The sequence below is a fragment of the Octopus bimaculoides genome, chromosome 2 (genome assembly GCF_046866305.1).
Source record: "Octopus bimaculoides isolate indiv1 chromosome 2, ASM4686630v1, whole genome shotgun sequence".
NCBI lineage: Eukaryota > Metazoa > Mollusca > Cephalopoda > Octopoda > Octopodidae > Octopus > Octopus bimaculoides.
In genome coordinates this window covers 9307487-9332786 of record NC_142929.1, presented here as the reverse complement: position 1 = coordinate 9332786, position 25300 = coordinate 9307487, and the positions used below count along the sequence as shown (strand labels likewise).

Sequence of the window (25300 nt, the reverse complement as noted above, 5' to 3'; positions counted from 1 at the left end):
GCAAGAATAAACGTTTTGAGAGACATCCACGCATTTTGACAATGCATTTATTTCTGAAAAGGGTTTTGTAAATGTAGGAATTGGATATTTTATATGGGACGATGGAGAAAAGCATTTTAAAGCCTCGTTGTTTGTGATGTAATTATCTAAATTTGTGTGGCTCGGTAATATATCATAAAAGTTATCACTTCCGCCTTGAGGTAATTCATTGTGTGGTATATGGTCTTTGCCTTCTTCAAATTTATGCATGTTTGTTCTGTAAAAGGGTACATCCACTTGGCCATATCTCTTGTATTCATATCGTTTAGGTGTTGTATAAGAAACATCAGATTTATCACTCGGTAACTGAACATGAAATATAGTTTGTCCATTGAAAAAATTTCCATCTCGTGAAGTATCGCCATACTGGTGAATCTGTGGTGGTGAATGAATACCTGAACTGGTAGACGATAGATCTTGTTCTGAGTTATGTTGAAGAATAACAGGGCAAAACCTCCGTGGAAGAATGGTAGCATGTTCCATCATAGTTATAATATCTGGATAATTTTTTTTAACATATAGTACTTTATTTTTACGTGGAATTTAGAAGCAGTTACTTAAAAATGACTTCAGCAATAATGTTTTTTTGTTAAATGATTATAGCTGTATATTCACCAAATCTATTTTCCAAGTGTTTATTAAACATTAGATGTGAAATTTGATCCCGAAATGAAACACGATTGCTCTTTATTTATAGCGTGCACTTTGTAATATTGATATGAAATCATCTAGCATTTTATCTCGGGTCATAAATCATTTAAACAAAAAAAAATTAATGGCTATATTTCTTATCTCATAATTGAGGACTTTTCAAGATATACATGCTTTTGTTGAGTATTTAAACAATGATTCAATAATCACTCACTATTTCATTATTTCTTCTCGTTTTCTTTCTCTTTTTACATTCTTTTCTTTTTTTTTTTAATTGCTTTCATGTATTCAGATATTTTAGGCCCATATTGTTACAATATTACTTATTGTACTTACTGGCCAGATAACTATGCTTTTTGTCGTTTAGCAATTTCATGAAGAATTCTGTTTCTTATATCTTCGTCTGTAATCTTTCTGTTGCATTTATTAATTTGATTCCTTGAGTATGGAATATTTCACAAATTTCTTACATATTCCATAGATAACTCCCGCATAAAATTCTTGTTAAAAAAACAATCAAACAGACATCTTCAGTCTATGAAAACAGTTAAGTATTGCTGGACAGGTCAATAATCACTCATAAATAAATAATTATCCAATACTTTGTGTGTGGAATTTGGCAGATGGTAACAAGCTTAAATCCCTTTGCCAGTGTAAGCGTAAACATACGTATACATGTGTGTGTGTAATAGAATATAAGGATAAAATCACGTTAATGATTTTTATCAGGCAATCATCATAGAATAAAAATTTATAGCTAATTTATACAATTTTTTCTGTAGTATTTGAGGGCGTCGGCACTTTCAAGCATGCTGATAATAGGTCGTTTTTCGCCCTACTCCCTTAATATAATCATATATAGATATATATAATTATTAATTTAATATACGTGTGTGTTCAAGGCGGTGAGCTAGCAGAATCATTAGCACGCGGGGCGAATTACTTAGCGGTATTTCGTCTGTCTCTACGTTTTGAGTTCAAATTCCCTCGAGGTCGACTTTGTATTTCATCCTTTCGGGGTCGATAAATTAAGTACCAGTTACGCACTGGGGGCGATATAATCGACTTAATCTCTTTGTCTGTCCTTGTTTGTCCCCTCTATGTTTAGCCTCTTGTGGGCAATAAAAAAATTAAAAAAACGTTAGCAGGCGAGGCGAAATATTTAGTGGTATTTCGTCTATCTCAAAGTTCTGAGGTCAAATTCCGCCGTGGTCGACTTTGCATTTCATCCTTTCAGAGTTGATAAATTAAGTACCAGTTGTGTACTGGGGTCGACCTAATCGACTGGACCCCTCCCCCAAAATTTCGGGCCTTGTGCCTAGAGTAGAAAAGAATATATATGCCTGTGTGTGTGTGTGTAGGTATAGATTTACGTGTATTTGTATGTATGTCTGTGTGTGTTTGCACCAAGTACAAAATGGTACGTCCACCGGCATATCTACAAAAGCGAAGAAAAAAAAGTTTCTGCCTCTAATGAACAATGAATTAAGTAGGAAACCGAAATAAGTAGTAGAGGTCGATATGATCGATTAAAAACGTACTCCTGTGTGACTTCTTTGAAACCAGTAAAACAATTTTTAAATTATGAGTATTTATAGAACGTCGAACAAAAATATATTAAGATCTGCACTTTCTAAAATTCATGGGAGAAATTATGCTAAATTTATCTATAATGTCAATAAAAACTTCAATGAGGAATTAGAAAACTAACAAACATTTTTCAAAACTGAATTATTTTTACATTGGAAAAAATTTTAATTTTTTCATGGGCCTAAAGACTGATGTGATGTCAAATAATAAAATATTAATAATCAATAAGAAATACAACAATGATCTCTTATCTGTGTCGTAATAAATGCGATACAATAACTGGCAGACATAACAATAGAGAGAAAGCTACATATATTTTTGTTTTCTTTTGTGTCTTTTTTCTCTTTTTTATTTCTTGGTTTTAGTATATCAAGTAACAGTTAAGATATCGATATTATACAACGCGATTATTTATAACATTGAATATATCAAGACGTTTTTCTGAAACTTTCATCTAAACAGTTTAGAAACGATGCTCCGTGATATACGGAAAAATGGTTTTCTGCTACCACGCAAAAAAGAAAAAAAAGAAAAGCCCAAAATAAAATTTAAAAAACTACATAATATTTAATTGATAGAGTGGACAGAATGGGAAGCAATGATGGCAGACATCAATCCTATTGAAAGTTGTATCTGATATTCTTGAATGTATACGATCAAAGAAATATTGTACCGCATTGATTACTTGGAAAAAAAAAGAACAAAAAACATTAATAAAAAGTATATTATTAAAATCGCGACACAGAAAACAGAATATATGTGAAAGAGAGGTAAACTACATATATATACAGAGAACTTGTTTTCTTGCAAATGAATTCAGTAGCTTTTGAAACTCTCACTCAACATTATGAACCTATACGTTTATATATATATATATATATATATATATATATATATATATAGAGAGAGAGAGAGAGAGAGATAAATAGATAGATAGATAGATAGATAGATAGATAGAGAGAGAGAGAGAGAGAGAGAGATAGATAGATAGATAGATAGAGAGAGAGAGAAAGAGAGAGAGAGAGAGAGAGAGAGAGAGAGATAAACTTACTGTTAACAAAAGCCGGGATGCGTGGCGTTCAGTTACTCAGTAAATGAAAAATGCATTAAATACGACAAAACGTGCACATAGGACAGACATAGAAGGACCCTAATTCTTCATCAGTTATTGACCGAAAATACTAATACTCAGTTTCGTGCCTTTAACGATAGGAGCGAGAACTTCGTATATCGGCGAAACCCGCAAAATTTGCGGACGAAGTTTTCGGGCTTAATGTTAAAGGCATGAAACTTAGAATTTTCATGCCTCTTACAATATGTATATATATGCTGAGACCCCTTCGGTTATGACTGACCATTGAATTGCACCTAGAAAGTTACTCCCCCCCCCACCAGGCACATGTCCGGGCAAGTTTGTTTATGGAAGACCAGCAGTTGCCCATGCATACTGATGTTATCCAAGGGATAAGGCAAAGGGGTCGATAGGGCTTGGCACATATGACGTCGCAACTCATTTCTACAGCTGACTGAACTGGAGCAGCGTGAAATAAAGTGTCTTGCTCAAGAACACAACACGCAGCCCGATCCGGTATTCGAACTCACAACCTCACGATCGTAAGCTCGACGCTGTAAACATTGGGCCATGCGCCTTCACTATATATATATATATATATATATATATATATATATATATATATATATATATATATATATATATATATGTGTGTGTGTGTGTGTGTGTGTGTGTGTGTGTATATATATGTATACATATATATATATATATATATATATATATATATATATATATATACATATCATATATATATATATATATATATATATATATATATATATATATAGGAAAATGAAAGAAAGGGCAGAATGCTAAACTGGAAGCATATTTTAATAAAGATTTCTAACCGGTTTTCATTGCGAAAGCAAATTATCAAGAAGAAGGAGAATTAAAATGTTTTTTACAAAGAAGTACACCATGAAGAAAATAATGTATAAAACAATGATATATAAAAAAAATAAATATACTTTATTAAAAATAAATATATTTTATATATTATTGTTTTATACATTATGTTCTTCATTTTGTACTTCTTCGTAAAAAACATTTTAATTCTCCTTATTCTTGATAATTTGCTTTCGCAATGAAAACCGGTTAGAAATCTTTATTAAAATATTCTTCCAGTTTAGCATTCTGCCCTTTTTTTCATTTTCCTATTATTTCTCCACGTGCGGTTAACACAACCCTACTATTTACTGACTTATATATATATATATATATATATATATATATATATATATATATATATATATATATATATATATATATATATATATATATATATATATATATATACATGCATACATACATACATACATACATACATATATATATATATACACCCCATCCCTTACACCCCACCGCAACACCCTCTCCCACATATTCCACCTCTACACCCACCCTCTACCTACCCACATAATCCCACCTACCCCAACTTCTGCCTACCCACATACCCCTTCATCTACCCCCACTCTCAGCCTAACCCACACCTCACCCATGTCTTCCCCTCCCACACCTCCCCCTACCTCCCAACACCTTCACATCACACCGCGCTATACCATATCACACATCACATCACAACACACCACCACGCACGCGCCAGCACTGACCAATTCCCATCCCCACATTTTCACACATTCACACCTACATACACTCATGCATACGTTAAGATCACCAGCATTCTCTCACACACACGCACCTTCGTTTTGGGATCACGGTTTCTTTGTTATCTCCCCTTCTTCTTAACTCTCCTGGGTGACCCTTCTCTCCGGCATACGCCATGATAGATCGCTGACCACTACACATGTGTTTTTTTTTCTTTCTGTGTTCCTTTCAGTTGAAGAGCGTACGCTCGAAACGTTAAAGACTTTCTCTATTCCCGAGCGTTATACTAATACATCTATTTGTTGTTTACACCACCTGTCTTCGTCTGTTGTTTCTTTGTGAATTCTCCCATATATATATATATATATATATATATATATATATATATATATATATATATATATATATATATATGTATGTATGTATGTATGTATGTATGTATGTATATCTAAGCGAAATAGCCACCAAGGTAGATTCCTTCTTCTAGCCTATTCGGAATCCATCTTGTTAGCTATTCCTCTTATTTATATCTGTAATATAATTCATAGTCCTCGGGCATTTTTAAGTATGCTAGCCACTTGTTTAAATTAATATTAATTAATAATATTAATTTTACCCTCATTATGTAATGTTTTATATATATATATATATATATATATATATATATATATATATATATATATATATATATATATATATATGAGGATAAGTAGGTAGGTAGGTAAACTGATAGATTATGCATGCATACACACACACACATATATATAAATATATATATATATATATATATATATATATATATATATATATATATATATATGCACACACACACACACACACACACACATACATACATATATGTACACACACACATATGTATATATAATATTCATACATATCTAAATATATGAATGAATTCCAAGTAATTACGTATCTCCAAATTTAATCAATAAATGTTCTCTCAAAATATCCTTTCACCTCAAATCACCGTAGTACAATTCAATTACTATTCATTTTAAACCCACAAACCCAACGAAGATTTTTAACTCAACTAAGACTCCATGAAGTCAAGATTAATTATCGCAGTCCGACGACGACCCTACCATCACCAAACTAGAACGTATTCTATTCCGTTTCTTGTGGAAATGATGTATTCCATTGGTCAGGCGATCCATTTGTTGCCAATACCCGTTAAAAGGGGAGCTGCGAATGCCGTCGTTGATGATGCGCAGACACGCACTGAGACTGCGACATGTCCGGCTCTACGTAGACGAAGGTGAACAGGTGTGGTCACCGTTTGTGAGGCGCGCTTTCCCGCCGCTAGTCTCCATGACCGAACTGCAGTCGTGGATCAAAATGAAGCCGAGGAAGGTCGAATGGCACCGCGAGTGACGCGTTGCTCTCAAGCAACTATGCTGTCCCGGGTCGATCTTGAGCGACTTCAACACAACCAAAGCATTCTATAGGGGATTAGGGGAGGAGAGGTACGACGGTGATCTCAGAGTGAACCTGGGCGTCGACGAAAATTTCCAGAGATCCCTGGTCTGGTAGTGCTATCGAGAAGCGCTACCCGTTCGGGATAAGTTTTACAAGCATAGCTCGAGAAACACAGTGCCGACCTGCCCGTGATGCGGTCAGAATGACGAAACCATCGTGCACGCACTCGTACAGTGTCAACCATTTCGGACATGTGGGCCTATGTCAAACGACTGCTATCGCGTGTGAGACGAGTCGGTTTATCAACCGAGTCTATCATGAATATTGTCGCGCCAACGTCCTTAAAACGGGATGGAAGAGCCATTTTTCTCGTCCTTGTGGCTATGGCGAAAGAATGCGTATGGTGGACGCGTCTGAAAGGTCTAGAGACAAACACTTTCCTCTCTGGTGAATCTCTCATCAATTTCTCCAAGTATCACTTGAAGAGGAAGGTGAGAGTAGAGAGGAAAGTTTTGTCTACTAAACGTTTCAAAAAAAGACGGCTGAATGTAGCAAGGATGGCACGTGTGAATGGCGCTGCCGCCTTGAGCATAATCCTATGAACCAGAGAAAGAAAAGAAAAAAGAGAGTCACTTACTGTAATGTGTTTTTCTGCATGACACTATTGGCCAAGGTTACCGTGGTCTTTTCCGTACGTTTTTCTTTCCACGGATAAACCTAATCTGTTCTTTTTACATTGACATTTCTGTGATACACGATCCCTGTTGATTGGCTTTTTTTTTCCACGATCCCCTTTGATTGAAATTTGACCCACGTTTTCTTCTTCTTCTTCTTCTTCTTCTTCTTCTTCTTCTTCTTCTTCTTCTTCTTCCCAAAAAGAAAAGCTCTACTGTGTATGTTATCCCCTCTGTGTTCAGCCCTGTGTGGCCAATAAAGAAACATCTCTCTCTCTCTCTCTCTCTCTCTCTCTCTATATATATATATATATATATATATATATATATATATATATATATGTATCTATCTATTTATCTATCTATATGTGTGTGCGTATAGATAGATAGATAGATAGATAGATAGATAGATAGACAGACAGACAGACCGACAGACATATACACATACACGCGCATAGATACATACTTGCGTGCGTATGTATACACATACATACACACACACACACATACACATATACATGTATACGCACGTATCCAACACACATAATATCAATTTACATTGTCCCTACATATGCACGAATATACCTGAGTAACTTGCTTGTGTTGATTCTTGCAAACAGAATTTGCGTGTGTATGGATGTGTGTGTCAATAGATCTTTAAAGAAACGTTGTTTGGAGACAACATAATAAAGTGACATTTCTTTTTACAAAAACCTAGGCAATGTACAATCTCTAAACCAGACAATTAATTACTGTAAAAGTTTACTTAGGCAAACCAAAATGTCAATATTCCGATTGTAACCGCAGTATCTAAGCCGGAGGAAATGAAATGACCCGGATGTTGAGGAAAGAACTGGAAAGAAGAATGGCGGGATAAATGATGATGATTCTTCGGAAGAATTATTCGTAAGAAAAAGAAACCTATTTCTATAGCGACCAAAGAGTTAATCTAATCGCTGTATTGTGCTTATAACAATATATAAAGAGTTGGTTACGGATGAATAGCTACAGATGTTGATTCTGTGTGCGTAAATATGTATACGGATATGAACACAAAGAAAGACACGTGGACACAGACGCACGCGCGCAAGAGCACGCATGTATTTAGATGTATGTATGCAAGTATTCGTGTGCACGAGTTCAATACCTGCGCACACGGACACAGAATACAGAAGTACAGGAGTGTCTCTTATACATACATTCACACATGCGTACAGATACATACAGATATATGTGTATATTTATTTTTATACACATATACATACACACACGTATATATTAAGACTGAGAGAGAAAGAGAGAGAGAGAGGGAGAGAGAGAGAGAGGGAGAGAGAGAGAGGGAGAGAGAGAGAGGGAGAGAGAGAGAGAGAGGGAGAGAAAGAGAAAGATAAAAAAGAGCGAGAGGAAAGAGAAAGAGAGTCAGAGACTGTAATAGTGAGAAAATAATAAAAATAGACGTAAGAATGTTTATACATAAATATGCATAGGTCTATTAATATTTCTTGCAGCGATTTCAATGACGTAATATGGAATATGTACGTAATAGATACAAAGAAATTCAGAGACAATGGGTCTACTGAATTTATGAATAAACGAATATCACAAACAGATTCAATGATTGTGACACCTACACAAATGCAGTATAGATTTACGGAAACCTAAATCTGATATTGATGCGGCATTATCCGAGAGGTTGAATAACTGCAAGGCAAACATTCGGTGGCTCTGATTTTCATGGAGTAAGTTACCCAAATTCAATTTAAATGTAATGCTCACTGCAACACATGCATACAAACAAGAACATTTTTGAAAAGAAGAAAGACATGTGATGCAATAGAAAATTCATTTCAAGAAATTACGTAACTTACTTTTATTATGTTCGTTGATAAAACATGGCAAAATGATATAACTCTATTTAGAAACACATAACAGAACACATATTATAGATATCGAAATAGTCTTTTCTATTCTAGGCACAAGGCCCGAGTTTTTTGGAGAGGGCGCCAGTCGGTTAGATCGATCCCAGTACGCAACTGGTACTTAATTTATTGACCCAGAAAGGATAAAAGGCAAAGTCGACCTCGGCGGAATTTGAACTCAGAACGTAGATTGCTGCCTTTAATGTAATACATGTTGTTTTCTAGTCTAGGCACAAGGCCCGAGGTTTTTTGGAGAGGGCGCCAGTCGATTAGATCGACCCCAGTATGCAACTGGCACTTAATTTATTGACCCGATGAAAGGCAAAGTTGACCTCGTCGGAATTTGAACCCAGAACGTAACGGCAGATGAAATAACGCTAAGCATTTTGCCCGGCGTGCTAACGATTCTGCCAGCTCGTTACTTTTAATTTAACACATATTGTTTTCTAGTCGAGACACAAGGCCCGAGTTTTTTGTTTTCTTTTTGGAGAGGGCGTCAGTCGATTAGATCGACTCCAGTACGCAACTGGTAGTTAATTTATCGACCCCGAAAGGATAAAATGCAAAGTCGACCTCAGTGGAATTTGAACTCGGAACGTAAAGACAGACGAAATACCGCTAAGCTTTTCACCCGGTGTGATAACATTTCTGCCAGCTCGCCACCTTATAGATATCGAAATATTACAAATGTATCTCGTATCACAATATTTCACATCCATATGGCAGACTAGAGTGTTGCCGTTTTTGGATGCCATTGGTAAAGAAGCTTTCATCTTAATCGTAGTAAAACGTCATCAGCAGCAGACATGACGTCATTATCACTGAGATGCTGACCCCCAGCCAAGATATAATTTGTTTTTCCTGTAGGGGAACAGATGAGACTAATCAGGAGAATAGGGAGGGCAATCTAACAAGTTCAAAGCCAAATCACACACAACAACCATCGAAACTAAAGCTTTGTGTTCTGGAGCCTTGTCCTGATCAAAGAAGACCCATTGCGTCAGTTTTCCTGGGCGTTTGTCATTGATAGCCTTTCGTAACTGCATCAACAAGTTCGCACGATACTCTTTATTGCTGTTGCGACTCCTTTATAGATAGGCAATGGACACAACGCCTTTTCCATTCCAAATAACTGAGGCTATCACTTTCCCTGCAGATGGAACGACTTTAGCCTTCTTTGGGGTTGGTGAGGAGCGGGGTTTACAGGGTCTGGATTGTCATTTTGACTCTGGCTCAAAGTGATGAACCCAGCATCACTCATCTTCGTTTGTTAAACTACAAGGAAACCAGCTGGATCTGCCTCAAGCATTGTTAGATTTTCACATGATGTGATCAGCCTGGTGCATGTCTGATCAGATGTCAGATGTGACACCCACCAAGCAGAAACCTTCATCATGTCACCTTCATTCTGCAGTATATTCTCAACTCTCTCACGGATTATGGCTATTTGATTTATAGCCAATCGCCTGTCATCAACCACCATGTAGTGAGTATAGTCAACGTTTACCTCGGCGGTGGCATTTGCAGGAAGTCCAAACATTGGGTCAACTTCAACACCTTCCATTCCCCTCTTAAATTCAGTTGTCCACTTTTGCACTGTTGATAAATTTGTAGCGTCATCCACTAATGTAGCAATCGTGTCAGCGTAAATGTCCTTGGGGGCTAGACCCTTTTTCTGCCGGAACTTGATAACACCACGACAGTAAATTTTGTCAATTTTCAAGAGAAGTCGTTACTAGTTACATTTGATGCGGTTTTTGAACAATCAGATGTCAGTTTACGTGGAATGAAACAATGCAGTTGTCTCTTAGATGCGCTGAAATGAACACATGCAAGATTCCATAGTTCTAACATCACTCCTTCCTTCATAGTCAACCTATGAACTCTTCAGTCCGCCCTCATGTGAGTGGGAAAAGCAAAGGAAGATGGCACTCGAAAAATTTGGCTGGAGTTAGATATATATTTTAATAGCAGTTTTAATAACAGGAACTGAATCAATCTCCACATAAGATAGAATGTCATATTTGAAATATCTAATGATCGCAATTTAATATCAAAAGTTAATCTGCAGACGACTTGAAAGATTTAATAATGGATGAGATTTAATAAAGGCAGTTACTGTATCTATATCAGTGTGGAGGGGCAATGACCCAGTGGTTAGGGCAGCGGACTCGCGGTCGTAGGATCGCGGTTTCGATTACCAGACCGGGCGTTGTGAGTGTTTATTGAGTGAAAACACCTAAAGTTCCACGAGGCTCCAGCAGTGGATGGTGGCGAACCCTGCTGTACTCTTCCACCACAACTTTCTCTCACTCTTTCTTCCTGTTTTTGTTGTACCTGTACCTCAAAGGGCCAGCCTCGTCACACTCTGTGTCACGCTGAATTTCGCCCGAGAACTACGTTAAAGGTACACGTGTCTGTGGAGTGCTCAGCCACTTGCACGTTAATTTCACGAGCAGGCTGTTCTGTTGATCGGATCAACTGGAACCCTCGTCGTCGTAACCGACGGAGTGCCAACAATATCTATCTCAGTAGATAATGCGATTCGCTGACAGATAATATCCCAAGAAGTTGTACCTTATACAAGAGTGTTATTTGAAATAAAGCACACTAACCGACGTATACTCAACATAAGCTTGCAATTCAAAGTAAGTGTTTATTGTCCAAATGGTTAGTGGATAAGAGCCTTCGATCTACTGGTCTTGACCCATTTGGATCGTGAACTATTGACATATATACTTAAAATGTTATAAGTATGTGTGTGTGTGTGTGTGTGTGTGTGTGTGTGTTAATGGACTTAAGAATAAGATCTTTCCTACGCTATCTCGTGGTTTCGCGTACATCTATGTAACATGATTTTAGCAAGTGTCTCCTACTAAATTTCGGGACAACCAAATACTTACGAGTGAATTTTGTTAACAAATACTGGCTAAAATCAGAAGATGAGCCAACGGAACAGATGAGGGCAGGATTTAAAACTCCTCCGTGCACTAAATGGGTCAAACAACCAGCAGAAAGAGTAGGAGTGGTAATATGAAACCCACCACCCTGAACAAATCAGCCAAAGAAGGATAATATTTGAAAATAGAAATCGACGGTGGTGCCCCATCATAGTCGCGTAAGGCTGAAACGTATAAAAGAATAAAAGTGGGGTTGAAAATTCACAACAGCTGTTTGGGCGTTTTATTGATACATTCTTAGATCGTAACAATGCAAATACCCGACATCGCCAAATATATTTCACATATCGAAACAGATGAGACAGGAATAGAAGGTTACCAGTTCCCCAACAACCATGGAAACGATATATACAGTGATATATATATATATATATATATATATATATATATATATATATATATATATATATATATATATATATATATATATATATATATATATATATATATATATATATATATATATATATATATATATATATATATATATATATATATATATATATATATATATATATATATATATATATATATATATATATATATATATATATATATATATATATATATATATATACACACACACACAAATAAGGTCGGATAGATTCCTTGTGTTATTCGTTCTAGCTCTCTGTATTCTGAGTTCAATCCCCATCAGGATTAACTTTTGCTTTTCATGCTTTCAGGGTCAACAAATAAACCACATGTCCATTACAGAACCCCTTCCCTCAGTCTCTCCCTACCGTTAAGTGCGATTGTACCCGAAACAGATAATAGTAGATTTTGGGACATTAGCAACTGAACAGAGATAGAAAGTGATCTAGCGGAGGGCGAAATGCCAGTTACTACAGCTTTGAGGTCGAAAATAAAGAACCATAATTATGATAACTAAGCGCTTGAATTATGATCATGGGAAGATAATCAGGCATTGCGACCTCCTCTCTTCTTGTTGTGGGCTCACTCCCTCCATCCCTCAATCTCTTTTACTTCACTTTCTTTTATCTCCCTCTTAATCTTCCTGCCATTCGATCGCAAAGTCACGCTAATATTTTGCCTATTTAGAAATGTTTATTGCTCAATAACTCCCTCTACAACTGCTGTCCTTACCCTCTCTTTAGCTCACTCCTCGTTGTCTCTCTCTCTCTCCCACACATACTCTCACTCTCTCTCTCTCTCACTTCCTCGCTCACTCTCTCACTGTGCCCCTGTCTGTTGGTTTGTCTTCTCTCTCTCTCTCTCTCTCTCTCTCTCTCTCTCTATATATATATATATATATATATATATATATATATATATATATATTCCTATCTTTCTCTCGATCCCGGTTTCTTCCACTTTTCTGTCCTCTATCTCTTTACATCCATTCTCCCATCCTCCCATCTCTTTCCCTACCGTTTTATCCTTCCTGTTCTTCCCACTCTAAATCTAACCATTCCTGCAATGCCGATCTACCTTCTCATAATTCTAATTCTGTTACCTAATGATTTTCCTTTCATTTTGATCTTGCAAATGTTTACCTGTCACTCCACTTTCTTCTTATTCTCTTCAATGGCTAACGTCCAACAATCTACAATTTTATTTCTTCTTCACATTACATAATGTATATAGTCATCTCTGGATTGTTGTATCGTCTGACTCTACTCGAAAGAAGTTCACTGTTTAATGTCCTTAGTCAGTTTGTCTTAGCCATTCGCGCCTACGTTTAGTTAGGTCGACTGTCTTAAATATTTGTCGTAATTATTTTGTCGTATGTGTTTGTTTTTCAGTCTCATGGTCGCATTCTATTACAGTAATCTTTAATCTTGATATTATTTCCCAGTGACATTAATTGCGGTCAGTCTGAAGTGAGATACATTACTGAAAATATACGCGTTATTGTCTGGATTATCAGTGAGCAGCTGCTGAGGTAGGACTACTCTTTTCTACGCGTCTTTTGTTCATTGTACTTATCTTCGCTTAATTTCTATTGAAATACATCCATTCAAGTAAACATACGTGCATTCATACGTACATAAATGAAACAATACACGCACGCATACACACATGCACAGAGGCGTGCATGCACACACAAACACGCACACAAGCACGCACACACACAAATACACACACACACACAAACACACACACACACACGCACGCACGCACACGCACAAACGCACACACACACACACACACTCACATATATAACAAACCAGCTGCAGAAGTACTTTAATTAGTTATTAATAATAATTTTTCGATCTTTTCGCGTTTTGGCGGGCGGCGAGCTGACACGCTGAGCAAAATGCTTTGGGGTATTGTGCCCGTCTTCATGTTCTGAGTTCAAATTCCGCCGAAGTCGACTTTGCCTGTCATCCTTTCGGGGCCTATAAAATAAGTACCAGTTGAACGCTGGGGTCGATGTAATCGACTTACGCCTCCCCCGAAATTGCTGGCCTTTTGGCAAAATTTGAAACCAGTAAAGTTCAGTTCTTTTATCTTCTCTCATTTGGTCTGTGTGTAGCTTCAGTTTTGTTGGATGTTCCCAAATCAAATTTTCCAACGTGATATCTCTTCATAAACATCGCTCTCATAATAACCTTCAAGTAAAAGACAAGAACATCGCAGAACGGAAATCCGGTGCCTTCTTATCAATATTCTGACACGAGTCTGCTTGTCTGATTATATCTTGAGAGATTATATTTCGGATTATATATTCAATGAAAATGAGAACAAAAATAAAAGGACTGTTTTTCGCTTCTACCGACATATTTCATTTCCTTGCTACCATGCCTGGCAAAATGCTCAACGGTTTTTCTCCCGGTTTCACATTTTGAATTCAAATGCCGACGATGTCTACATCGTCTTTAGTCCTGTCGTGGGTCTATGAAATAACGACCGGTTAATAACTAAGAGTGTCGGAAAAGGCTTGTTCATTATTCACTTCAAATGTTATTCTTAGCATGAAACAAATTTTGTTAGCATACAGAAAATGACGGAATTCGTTATTTTAGCCTCAAAACTGCAAAATGTTGAAGACTTCATGTGACGCATAAACTTATATTGAACCAGCACCAAAATTTCCATTTTGAGTTCAGGGAAATTCGCCAACTTCCAGTACGATACTCGAACAAAACTATAGCTTGGATGTAATGTAATATAAAATGTATTTATGGTTGGTTACTTTCGGATTGAACCGTAAATAGCTGGATACATTTAAACTCAGAACTGCCGAGGCTGGAATGAGTAAGCGGAATACAAACCTGAACACAAACTATTATTCGAACGAAATAAAATCAGACACAAGTATATTTTTTCTTTTTATGATATCAATAAATATAAACTTCAAAGAGGTTGACGTAATATTTGCCAGACCATCTTGTGACGTACATTTATTTGTGCTTCTCTGATGAATAAAATCTGAACGTAATTGGATTAGCAGCATTAGTTTCAAACTTGCATCAAGCTTTGAAAATAACTCTTTACAAAATCTAGATATTGTGTAATCTAAAGTGTATAATTGATTTAGAATCGTTTAACAAACATTTCCTCATGAGAATAACGTTCACTTCCTACTCATTATGAACTGCATTCATTATAGTTTATCAATGACTATCAAAACTTGAAATAATTGCTAAAATAGGAAATTATGTAATATGAAAGTCGTGGCACTCCGTCTTGTACGACGACGAGGGTTTCCGTTGATCCGAAATTAACGTGCAAGTGGCTGAGCTCTCCACATACACGTGTACCTTTAATGTAGTTCTCAGGTAGATTCAGTGTGACACAGAGTGTGACAAGGCTGGCCCTTTGAATTACAGGCACACGAGAAACAAAAAGTATGAGTGAGAGAAAGTTGTGGTGAAAGAGTACAGCAGAGTTCACCACCACCCTTTGCCGGAAGATTTAAGTGTTTTCACTCAATAAACACTCACAACGCCCGGTCTGAGAATTGAAATCGTGGTCCTACGACCACGAGTCCTCTACCCTAACCACTGGGCATCTCCACGTAATATGAAAGTATTAAGTAGCGGAAGCAAGTGTGTGGTTGCAGAGCCATTAATCGCAGAGAAAATACTGTGCTCTAAGTTTTAGAAAATACATAAACTGTCATGTGAAATACATTAAAACTAAATACATACACACGTATATATCACTGTTTGACTTAGCTTCATTATTACAACAAATACCACACGACTTCAGTAAAAACTAGTCGGTCTTGACTCCAATTATACGGATATTCTAACAAGGATTTCGCAAAGCTTATTAAATTTGACTCGAGTTGAAAATTCTGGTATTGTGCACTGGAATGTCATCAGTCGGTCATAGATCTTCTTCATTTAGTGAATACGTTTCATGGAGGTTCCTCATTGGTGTTCTATAGAGGGTTAGAGTAACAGGAAAACAGAAGGTGGGGACAGTGGAAGAATACCAGATCTCATGCCAATGACCCCGGTACCAAGGCCACAGCCAGAGAGGGCGACCAGGCCGATACCAACAGCACCGAGGAAGTAACCGGCCTTATACCGCATTATACTCGGTTCATTCAAATCTTATTTAATTCTTACTTGCTCTCATTTTGATGATAAAGGAACGGGGGAAATATAAAGTTGATCATTTTAGATAAAGGCAACTTACTTCACAGTGTATTTAGTTCAGACTTTAATATATCCACCAAGTCAGCATTTCTAATAAAACGAATGAATAACAATTTTCCTCAACAATTATATGTTGTATACGCATTGCGATAAAGCAATGCGATATATCAGTAATTTCTATAAATTCCAATAACTCTATCATTGATCTATCTTCATAATTTCAACGTTGTATCCCTCACCCAAATTTGTAGTCATGTGCCGATGTTAGAAATCAATCTAGTACTAACAAAAGTAATTATTAACTATTGATTTTGTATTTTATATAATTGTCTTAGAAATAAAATGAAATAAATTTTCAGTGCGTAAACTGTAATTCAAGAGAATGACGTTGTTCGCAAGTGTAATCTATTTCGTAATACGTGAGAGCAAACTGTCCCAGAACTGTTGCAGTATATATGAACGTCATAATTCGGAGAGTGTTAACGGCGTTTTGCCTTGTTCTTCATTGTTTTAGCGCTTGAAAAGCTATTGCAGCATCAGTATTCATAGAAATCGATCTTCAAGTTATTATTATTTATTTTTCGTTAGAAGAACACGTTAGTCGAAAACAAGTGGCCCACTTACTGTTCTGCTACTGCATTGTTGCATAATCATCATAATATTGATGTATTTATTGAAATAAACAAATCCTACATTTACTATAGAATTATTTTTCTCGTCTAGTTGCGCGTCTGTGAAAACAAAAGTGTTGCCGCAAAGTTCAACGGCGGTCTTCACTCGACAAGCCACTTACCGTCACAGGGTCTCTTCTCAAGCATGGCACCAGCTTCAACACTTCTGTAAAACAGGGATAGTTCGGACACTGAATATGTCAGAATTTTCACCAGAAATCAGCGGGAAAGGGTATTTGTCCCTCATCAACACATATTTAGTCATCCTTCGCTTCTGTATGTGGCAAGCAGCGACTTGGCTTTATGACTGGACAAGATTATATCTAGTTATTTATGCAACGAGATGTGGTGGAAGTCCTTCATGTCCACGTTGCTGTGGTTTACTACTCTACAATGAAGCCCTTCTTTCTTTTACATATCACAACCTGCATATTTCGCTGAGTAGAGAGTGAGTGGCCGAGAAGGAAGCCGTCTCTCGAGTATTCTCGAGTACAGTTATTAGCGAAAGCGTGGTACATGTTTTCAAGTCGTACTCATTCGCAGGTTAGGACAAGGTGAGCTTTTTATTGGGTGTAGTTTGGCTGAATAGTAAAGACGACTGCTTCGAGATGACGATGATTACGCAGCACTCTGAACTTGTGTCATTTTCTATAGCTTCGAGTTCGTGCAAGTCTTGTCACACATGTCACTCTGACTCTGTTATGTTAAAGGTTCACGCGTCTTTAGAATACTCACGCATTTACATCTTAAATCAACTGAGTTATATCTGAGGGCTCACAGCTTAGTGGTTAGGGTTTTGCACTCACGATCGCAAGATCGTGGTTTCAATTCTTAGACCGGATGGTGCGTTGTGATCTTGAGAAAAACACTTCTTCTCACGTTGCTTTGTGGTCTGACACTTCGACACCTGGCTTGTGTTACTCTGCGCACCTGTTCAGGCAAGGTAAACTTGAGGGAGGGACGGAGTGAGCTAATGTACCACACGTATAATTGATCACTATAAACAAGTCATTTGTGTAAGATGTCCAACAAAAATTGAACACTTATATGTCGTCAAAGTTTTATTTTCGTTTCTCTATTATTAATTTTACCCACGTCTCCATCTTAGTAGAAACTGATGGATAAAGAAATCAAACTACATAAACAAACGGCAGCAAAACCGTTCAAATATTAAATAACACAAACATATTTTTATAACATATATTATTATACATTATACATACATATTAACTCTTTACAGTATACTTACATATATACATACACCTATACATCGATCTAAAACAACAGGAATATTAAAGAAAAGCCAGAATTTAAGAGAAGAGAAAGCCAAAAGGTCTCATGCTATTCAATAAAAAATTCCTGAGTAGAACTTATTATTATTACTTCCGCCCATGAAACTGTTTTGAATAGTGAATTTGTCAGCTTTGGCTTATACTAAATAAGAATAAACTATTTGTTACTGTTACTAAATTTTCTTCAGCCACCTTCACATTCCATGACTACCATTGAGATCGATCAGGTATGGACAAGGATTCTGGATTATTTTTCCCTTTTTTTTACTGAATTTTTGAGAGAGGTCGGGTTCATTTTTAGTATTCTTGTTCGTGAGAGTAGTCGAGTTTATTTCAGTTATTCCCATTTAAAAAAATCATCTCTGGCGTTGAGAGGACGTTGGTGTTGCATTGGTAGAGGTTTGAATTTGGTAGAATCACCCGCAGCAGATAGTTAGGTGTAGCAAGAGCCACGGTAGGTAGTGACGTGGCATGACAAGATGATGTGGGATAGTGTGAAAGGACGCTGAAAAGTTGCAGAACTTTAAATTATGGTTAGTCTGCAGGTAGGGTCTTTTAGTTTTTGTTCAAAAAGCGTAGGTTGTGATAAAATATGCTGTTTGTTGCGGCGAAGGTGTCTGAGAAAAAAGTTAGACGAATGAGAGGAACGGCGAATAGATGAGGGATAGGTTACACGAGTAGTTAGAAATGTCAGTTCTGTTGATTTTTGTTTTATGTTTTAAATGAGAATAGCCTCCTTGTTTCTCAAGTTACCAATGTTTCGATCACTATCTAAGATGTTGCAGCGTTTGTCGATGTATTTCTTTAGCCAGAAGGTATGTGCTTTTGAGCTGTTTCCTAATCCAGGTGTGGAGTTTCCAAATCGTGCTGCCGATGTAGGGATCTCCACATTTATCACATTTTATCAGGTACTTAAGAAGATATGTACAAAGACAAAAACCCAGCCTATCACGTCGATGACCTACGTCACCTATTCCTGCAAACAATGAGCTCAATCATAGACTTCAAAGACTAAAAGGATCGATCTCCAAATTCCTACTTAAACACAATTCTATCCCCAACTCTCGCATTCACGACGTCTGGGGTCTTAAAAACATACGATCTAAAGACATTATTATCTCACATTGGACAAAGGAAATGAATTTTGCAACATTGCCGAATACGCTTACAACTGCTTAGTATTCAGGCAGATCATTAACAACAAGCTTTATGCGATAGTCACAGACATAACATGCATCCAGATTGAAGACATCGATACTACATGAACCGAGGTTTGCAACCCGACGAATTTCGGTTTGAAAGCTAACAACAATATCATGATCAGTAATATTAAGTTACATACATCTTACCACCTTATAAAAATACATAAATCTGCACCATTGTCTCTAGCTTCAACGGACCTGTTTACATTGTTTCCGGGCTCCTCTCTCGGATATTTAAGATGCTCGTAAATTTTCTTTCTTTGATCACGTCGACAGCTGGAATGAGTCTACAAACACCATTGCGATATATTCAAGCGCAGTAGGCATGACTCCAAACTGGATGTAATATTTCTCTACACACCCTGTATTGTCCTCGCAACTGCGAATATCGTTACTATCTCTACTATCTCTTCTTATTCCCGCTGATGCGGGTTCACTGCCGCGAACATTCATCAACTCTTTTCCATCTTTGGCACAAACACCTGCTTCGCTTCCAACGAGCACAACGATAAACACACATAAGTTCTACTCATGTGATCCTCTATTTTAGGTTTAATGGACTACGAGACTGAATGGGAAGACGAGTAATTAACACTTCCAATTCCTATTTTTTCTTTATAAGTCACGTTGGTGACATAATTGATCTGTACATCGCGCTCGCTGATGCTATTCTATCTTTGAAACATTCAATAATATTGACAAACACATTGAATATTGATAAAAATATTAATATTGATAAAAATATTAATATTGATAAACGCATATATCAATATAATTGATAAACACACTATTCAATACTCAACCGAAAACAGAATTTCTCCAAGTACTCGATTTTGTACTCATTATTTCAGATGATATCACAACAAAATTCGGCTTGAAGAAAACTCTTCGCCCGATTTAAATAAGCCACATCATCTGTAGTAAGCACAACTATATTCTATATGCTTTCGTTCACATTTGCAACCGATGCAGCATGTCGACACACCGAGCCACTTACACCACGTAAAATACAGAACAAACACCACAAAAACATCTACTTGTTTAAACTACCATACCTTAGAAAAATTGCTGTTGCCGCCAAGTGTAAAGCCATTCTCTGTTAGGTTTGACATACATTTGGCTCACTTTGGACTTTGTTTATGTCGAACTCTTGCTAAAATAAAACTCCTTGAGATCAACAATATATTTAGAAAATACTCTATTCACGCTAAAAGCATATGACTACATGAATCTGTAGTGTTCGAGGGAAATGCCATAAATGCGGGGACCGCTATTTCTGCAACACAAAAATAAAGTTGGAAATGTGTTGCCTGTGTGTAATGTGAAATTAGCTGCGAAGATGGAAGTTTTTCTCCGCAGAGAGTCTGCTCAGGGAGCAGAGGTGAGAAGTCGAGACATGGATGATTCTGCAAAGTTGAGGAAGATAATTTAGCAAGACACCAGGAAGGTCAGCTTTGGTTTGTTAAAGAGAAGAGCCTGGAGGAAATACAATGTTACCCTTCGTTCTTCATAGTTTTGGAAGTTTTAGTGAGATTTTCGAGGTATTGTTGCACTGCCTGATCAGCCGTAGCACACTTCATCAATTTCATATCAAGAACTTGGAGTGAGGAGTTTTTTTGTCGAACGGTGGATGTGGATGAACATGCTTAAAAGAAAAACTTCAAGCATTCTGTAAATTGTTTCTGGTGTATCGGGAATGAAGTACGGAAGGGATAGAAAACTATTGGGTTACTTGTTGTGTTTCATTGTGGTTGGGGCAGATGATGCGTTGTGCATTATGTAGTTGGGTGTTTCGTGGTTACACATTGGCGTTGGTCAGTGAGCCGATATGCGTAAAGATAGACAATGGATTTATCTTCTATCTTTAATCGTTTATTTGTTTCCTTCATCAGACTGTGGCCATGCCAGGACACCGCTTAGAAGAATCGTCCCCATTGCTAATTCTATCCGATTCTTTTACCGAACAGCTAAGTTACGGGTACGTAAACACCCCAGCACCAGTTATCAAGTGGTGGTGGAGGACAGACAGACACACACACACACACACACACACACACACACACACACACACATACACGACAGGCTTTTTGCAGTTTCCGACGGCGGTGGTGATGATAGTGGTGGTGGTGGTCGTCGTGATGGTGGAAAAGAACACAATGACAATTGCAACAATGACAGAGATGAGGAGGTGGAAGGAAGGGAAGCAGAGGGGGGGGGAAGATGAATAGGAGGTGGCAGTAGCAGAATCACTTGGCAAATAGAAGGATGAGTGATTGCGGAGTGTGGGGGATACATTATGTGCCGGTTTTCGACAAGAAACGGTCGGAGAGGTCAGTCACGAGGTCACCTGAGAGGTCAGAGGAAAAAAAAGATCAGTGGAAAAGCAAGTTGTTGTTGTTGTTACCACCACCAAAACTGCTGCTGTTTTTCAGTTTAATGTTGTTGGTGTTGTTGACGGTAGCGGTACTGGTGGTGGTGGTGGTGGCGGCGATGGTGGCTGTGTTAATCTTGATTACAATCCCGTTGCACTGTAGCACCAAGAGAATAACAAATAGAATTTTGTTTTCCAAATGCTTTTTAAGGAGATGAAAAGCTTTCGAAAATTTGAATTTCTTTTATTTTTAGTTCGTCTCACCGATCGATTGTTGAATTACTGAGCAGCAGAGAAGGACAGGCCTTGTAGTAAGCGCTCCAGCCTGGCAAAGAAAGAACCGGGCATTGATCAGAATATCAATTTCATTCTCTGTCGAGATATGACTATTATAGACATGCAATTTGTTTATTATGAAGCGGGGGTTTTTGTAGTAATATTTACGGAGTGACATATTCCTTTGTTCATTTATTCATTTAACTTTGTTTTCGAAAGATATCAAGGCTCTGTTTTATGTGTCTAAACAGACAAGGGAATATATATGTTTCAGTTTTCAAAGTTGTTTTGTCTAAGTTCTTTGTGCGAGAATAAAGGGAAACATTTGTTTATGGTTCGATATCGAATATGTGTTAGTTAATGTTTTGTTTGATTTCTTATTTGACTAAATATAAACAGAAACGTTTGTTTTCGGTTCAATTGATTCTGAAGGTTATAAAGTTTCTTTGCTTTTTATTTTTTTTTTTTTTTTGCTGAAATAGACAAGAACATTTGTATGCATCTCAGTATTGAATATTGAGCAGTTATAATATCGTGTACTTACAAATAATTCTAGATTTCCAAAGTTTCGAAAAGTGGCAAGAGAAAAAGTATATATATATTTGAAAAGTATTTCGAGTTAACTTCAGTTCCTGTGGCTTGCGCAACCGGCTTCTTAAGAGGAAAGGTTCGCTAACACATTTTGGCATATATGTGATCGTTTGTACATATAGCTTTCTCTCTCTTTCCCTCTCCTCCTCCTCTCTTTATAACTAATTTATGCATGTGTGTGTATGTGCGTGTGCATGTCTACGTGCATGCATACAGGCGCACACGCACCTATACACTATGTAATTAAAATATAAATGAGTGAAGGAAAGGGAGAACATGAAACCCAATTAAGGTAACAACGACGAATTCACATAAATTACCCGACAAAATAAATTTCTTTGCAAGCCTAATACTTATTCTATCGGTCTCTTTTGCCGAACAGCTAAGTTACGGGACCGTAAACACACTACCATCGGTTATCAAGCGATGTTGGGGGACAAACACAGACACACAAACATATACGCACACATACATACATACATACATATATACATATATATATATATATATATATATATATATATATATATATATATATATATATATACATATATACATACATACATACATATATATATATATATATATATATATATATATATATCATCATAAATATAAGGGATTAGCAATTAAGTTGCTTCTCCAACATACTGAAAATTCAGAAACAGCAGTCAAAGAACTACTGATTCTAAACTACAAATTTTTCTCTAAAATGGATGGCGATATTTATGGCACACATAGAACAAAAAACCGGAGGGAAAAACACAAACAAAACAAGCCTTTAGTTAATTGGGTACGAATCGTTTCATGGTTAAGCGAACGAAAACTTCACTATTCCAATCTTCAGCCCAAATATTCTGATAAATTTGAAAGTGTCTCTAAAAAAATTCACGGTAATCCTTGGCCATGCGACACCAAAAATCAACGATAAGAAAGGCACTTACGAATTCATCGGCTAGCGAGTTCAGGCATCCCACCCCAAAGAAATCCACTCCATGTGCGCCACAAATAGTCCCGTATGAAAAAAAGTTCCGTGTGGAAGGATTACGGTTTAACTATCTAACTTAGAGATATCAAATATAAAATATACAAGAAATGAGGGCAGGGAATCGTCAATTAATAATAGAATTAACAATTAACAATTTTGCCAAGTAGTTCAGTATGAAATAAACCTTTATCGGTAAGACCATTTATCATCATAAATATAAGGGATTAGCAATTAAGTTGCTTCTCCAACATACTGAAAATTCAGAAACAGCAGTCAAAGAACTACTGATTCTAAACTACAAATTTTTCTCTAAAATGGATGGCGATATTTATGGCACACATAGAACAAAAAACCGGAGGGAAAAACACAAACAAAACAAGCCTTTAGTTAATTGGGTACGAATCGTTTCATGGTTAAGCGAACGAAAACTTCACTATTCCAATCTTCAGCCCAAATATTCTGATAAATTTGAAAGTGTCTCTAAAAAAATTCACGGTAATCCTTGGCCATGCGACACCAAAAATCAACGATAAGAAAGGCACTTACGAATTCATCGGCTAGCGAGTTCAGGCATCCCACCCCAAAGAAATCCACTCCATGTGCGCCACAAATAGTCCCGTATGAAAAAAAGTTCCGTGTGGAAGGATTACGGTTTAACTATCTAACTTAGAGATATCAAATATAAAATATACAAGAAATGAGGGCAGGGAATCGTCAATTAATAATAGAATTAACAATTAACAATTTTGCCAAGTAGTTCAGTATGAAATAAACCTTTATCGGTAAGACCATTTATCATCATAAATATAAGGGATTAGCAATTAAGTTGCTTCTCCAACATACTGAAAATTCAGAAACAGCAGTCAAAGAACTACTGATTCTAAACTACAAATTTTTCTCTAAAATGGATGGCGATATTTATGGCACACATAGAACAAAAAACCGGAGGGAAAAACACAAACAAAACAAGCCTTTAGTTAATTGGGTACGAATCGTTTCATGGTTAAGCGAACGAAAACTTCACTATTCCAATCTTCAGCCCAAATATTCTGATAAATTTGAAAGTGTCTCTAAAAAAATTCACGGTAATCCTTGGCCATGCGACACCAAAAATCAACGATAAGAAAGGCACTTACGAATTCATCGGCTAGCGAGTTCAGGCATCCCACCCCAAAGAAATCCACTCCATGTGCGCCACAAATAGTCCCGTATGAAAAAAAGTTCCGTGTGGAAGGATTACGGTTTAACTATCTAACTTAGAGATATCAAATATAAAATATACAAGAAATGAGGGCAGGGAATCGTCAATTAATAATAGGCTTAACTAAAGGCTTGTTTTGTTTGTGTTTTTCCCTCCGGTTTTTTGTTCTATGTGTGCCATAAATATC

General features: G+C 36.8%; 1 protein-coding gene and 1 long non-coding RNA gene across 6 annotated transcripts in view; one reads left to right on the top strand and one right to left on the bottom strand.

Annotated features, from left to right (window-relative positions):
• The window catches only part of LOC106876593 (uncharacterized), a 23089-nt gene extending 21108 nt beyond the window's left edge, over positions 1 to 1981 (bottom strand). The window contains exon 1 of the mRNA XM_014925206.2: positions 1 to 1981. This exon is cut by the window's left edge and continues 313 nt beyond it. Coding sequence (XP_014780692.1) covers positions 1 to 525 — 525 coding nt within the window. The 5' untranslated portion in view covers positions 526 to 1981.
• Positions 1982 to 8571: 6590 nt separating this feature from the next.
• LOC106876595 (uncharacterized) overlaps positions 8572 to 25300 on the top strand; it is a 92422-nt gene continuing 75693 nt past the window's right edge. For 3 of the 5 annotated variants that reach the window (XR_016238146.1, XR_016238147.1, XR_008266470.2), the window contains exons 1-2: positions 8572 to 8807; positions 13767 to 13853. This is a non-coding gene — a long non-coding RNA (uncharacterized LOC106876595). Of the gene's footprint in view, positions 8808 to 13766; positions 13854 to 17035; positions 17220 to 22311; positions 22674 to 25300 lie in introns of those variants that run through there. The other 2 variants (XR_016238148.1, XR_016238149.1) reach the window with 2 other exon arrangements.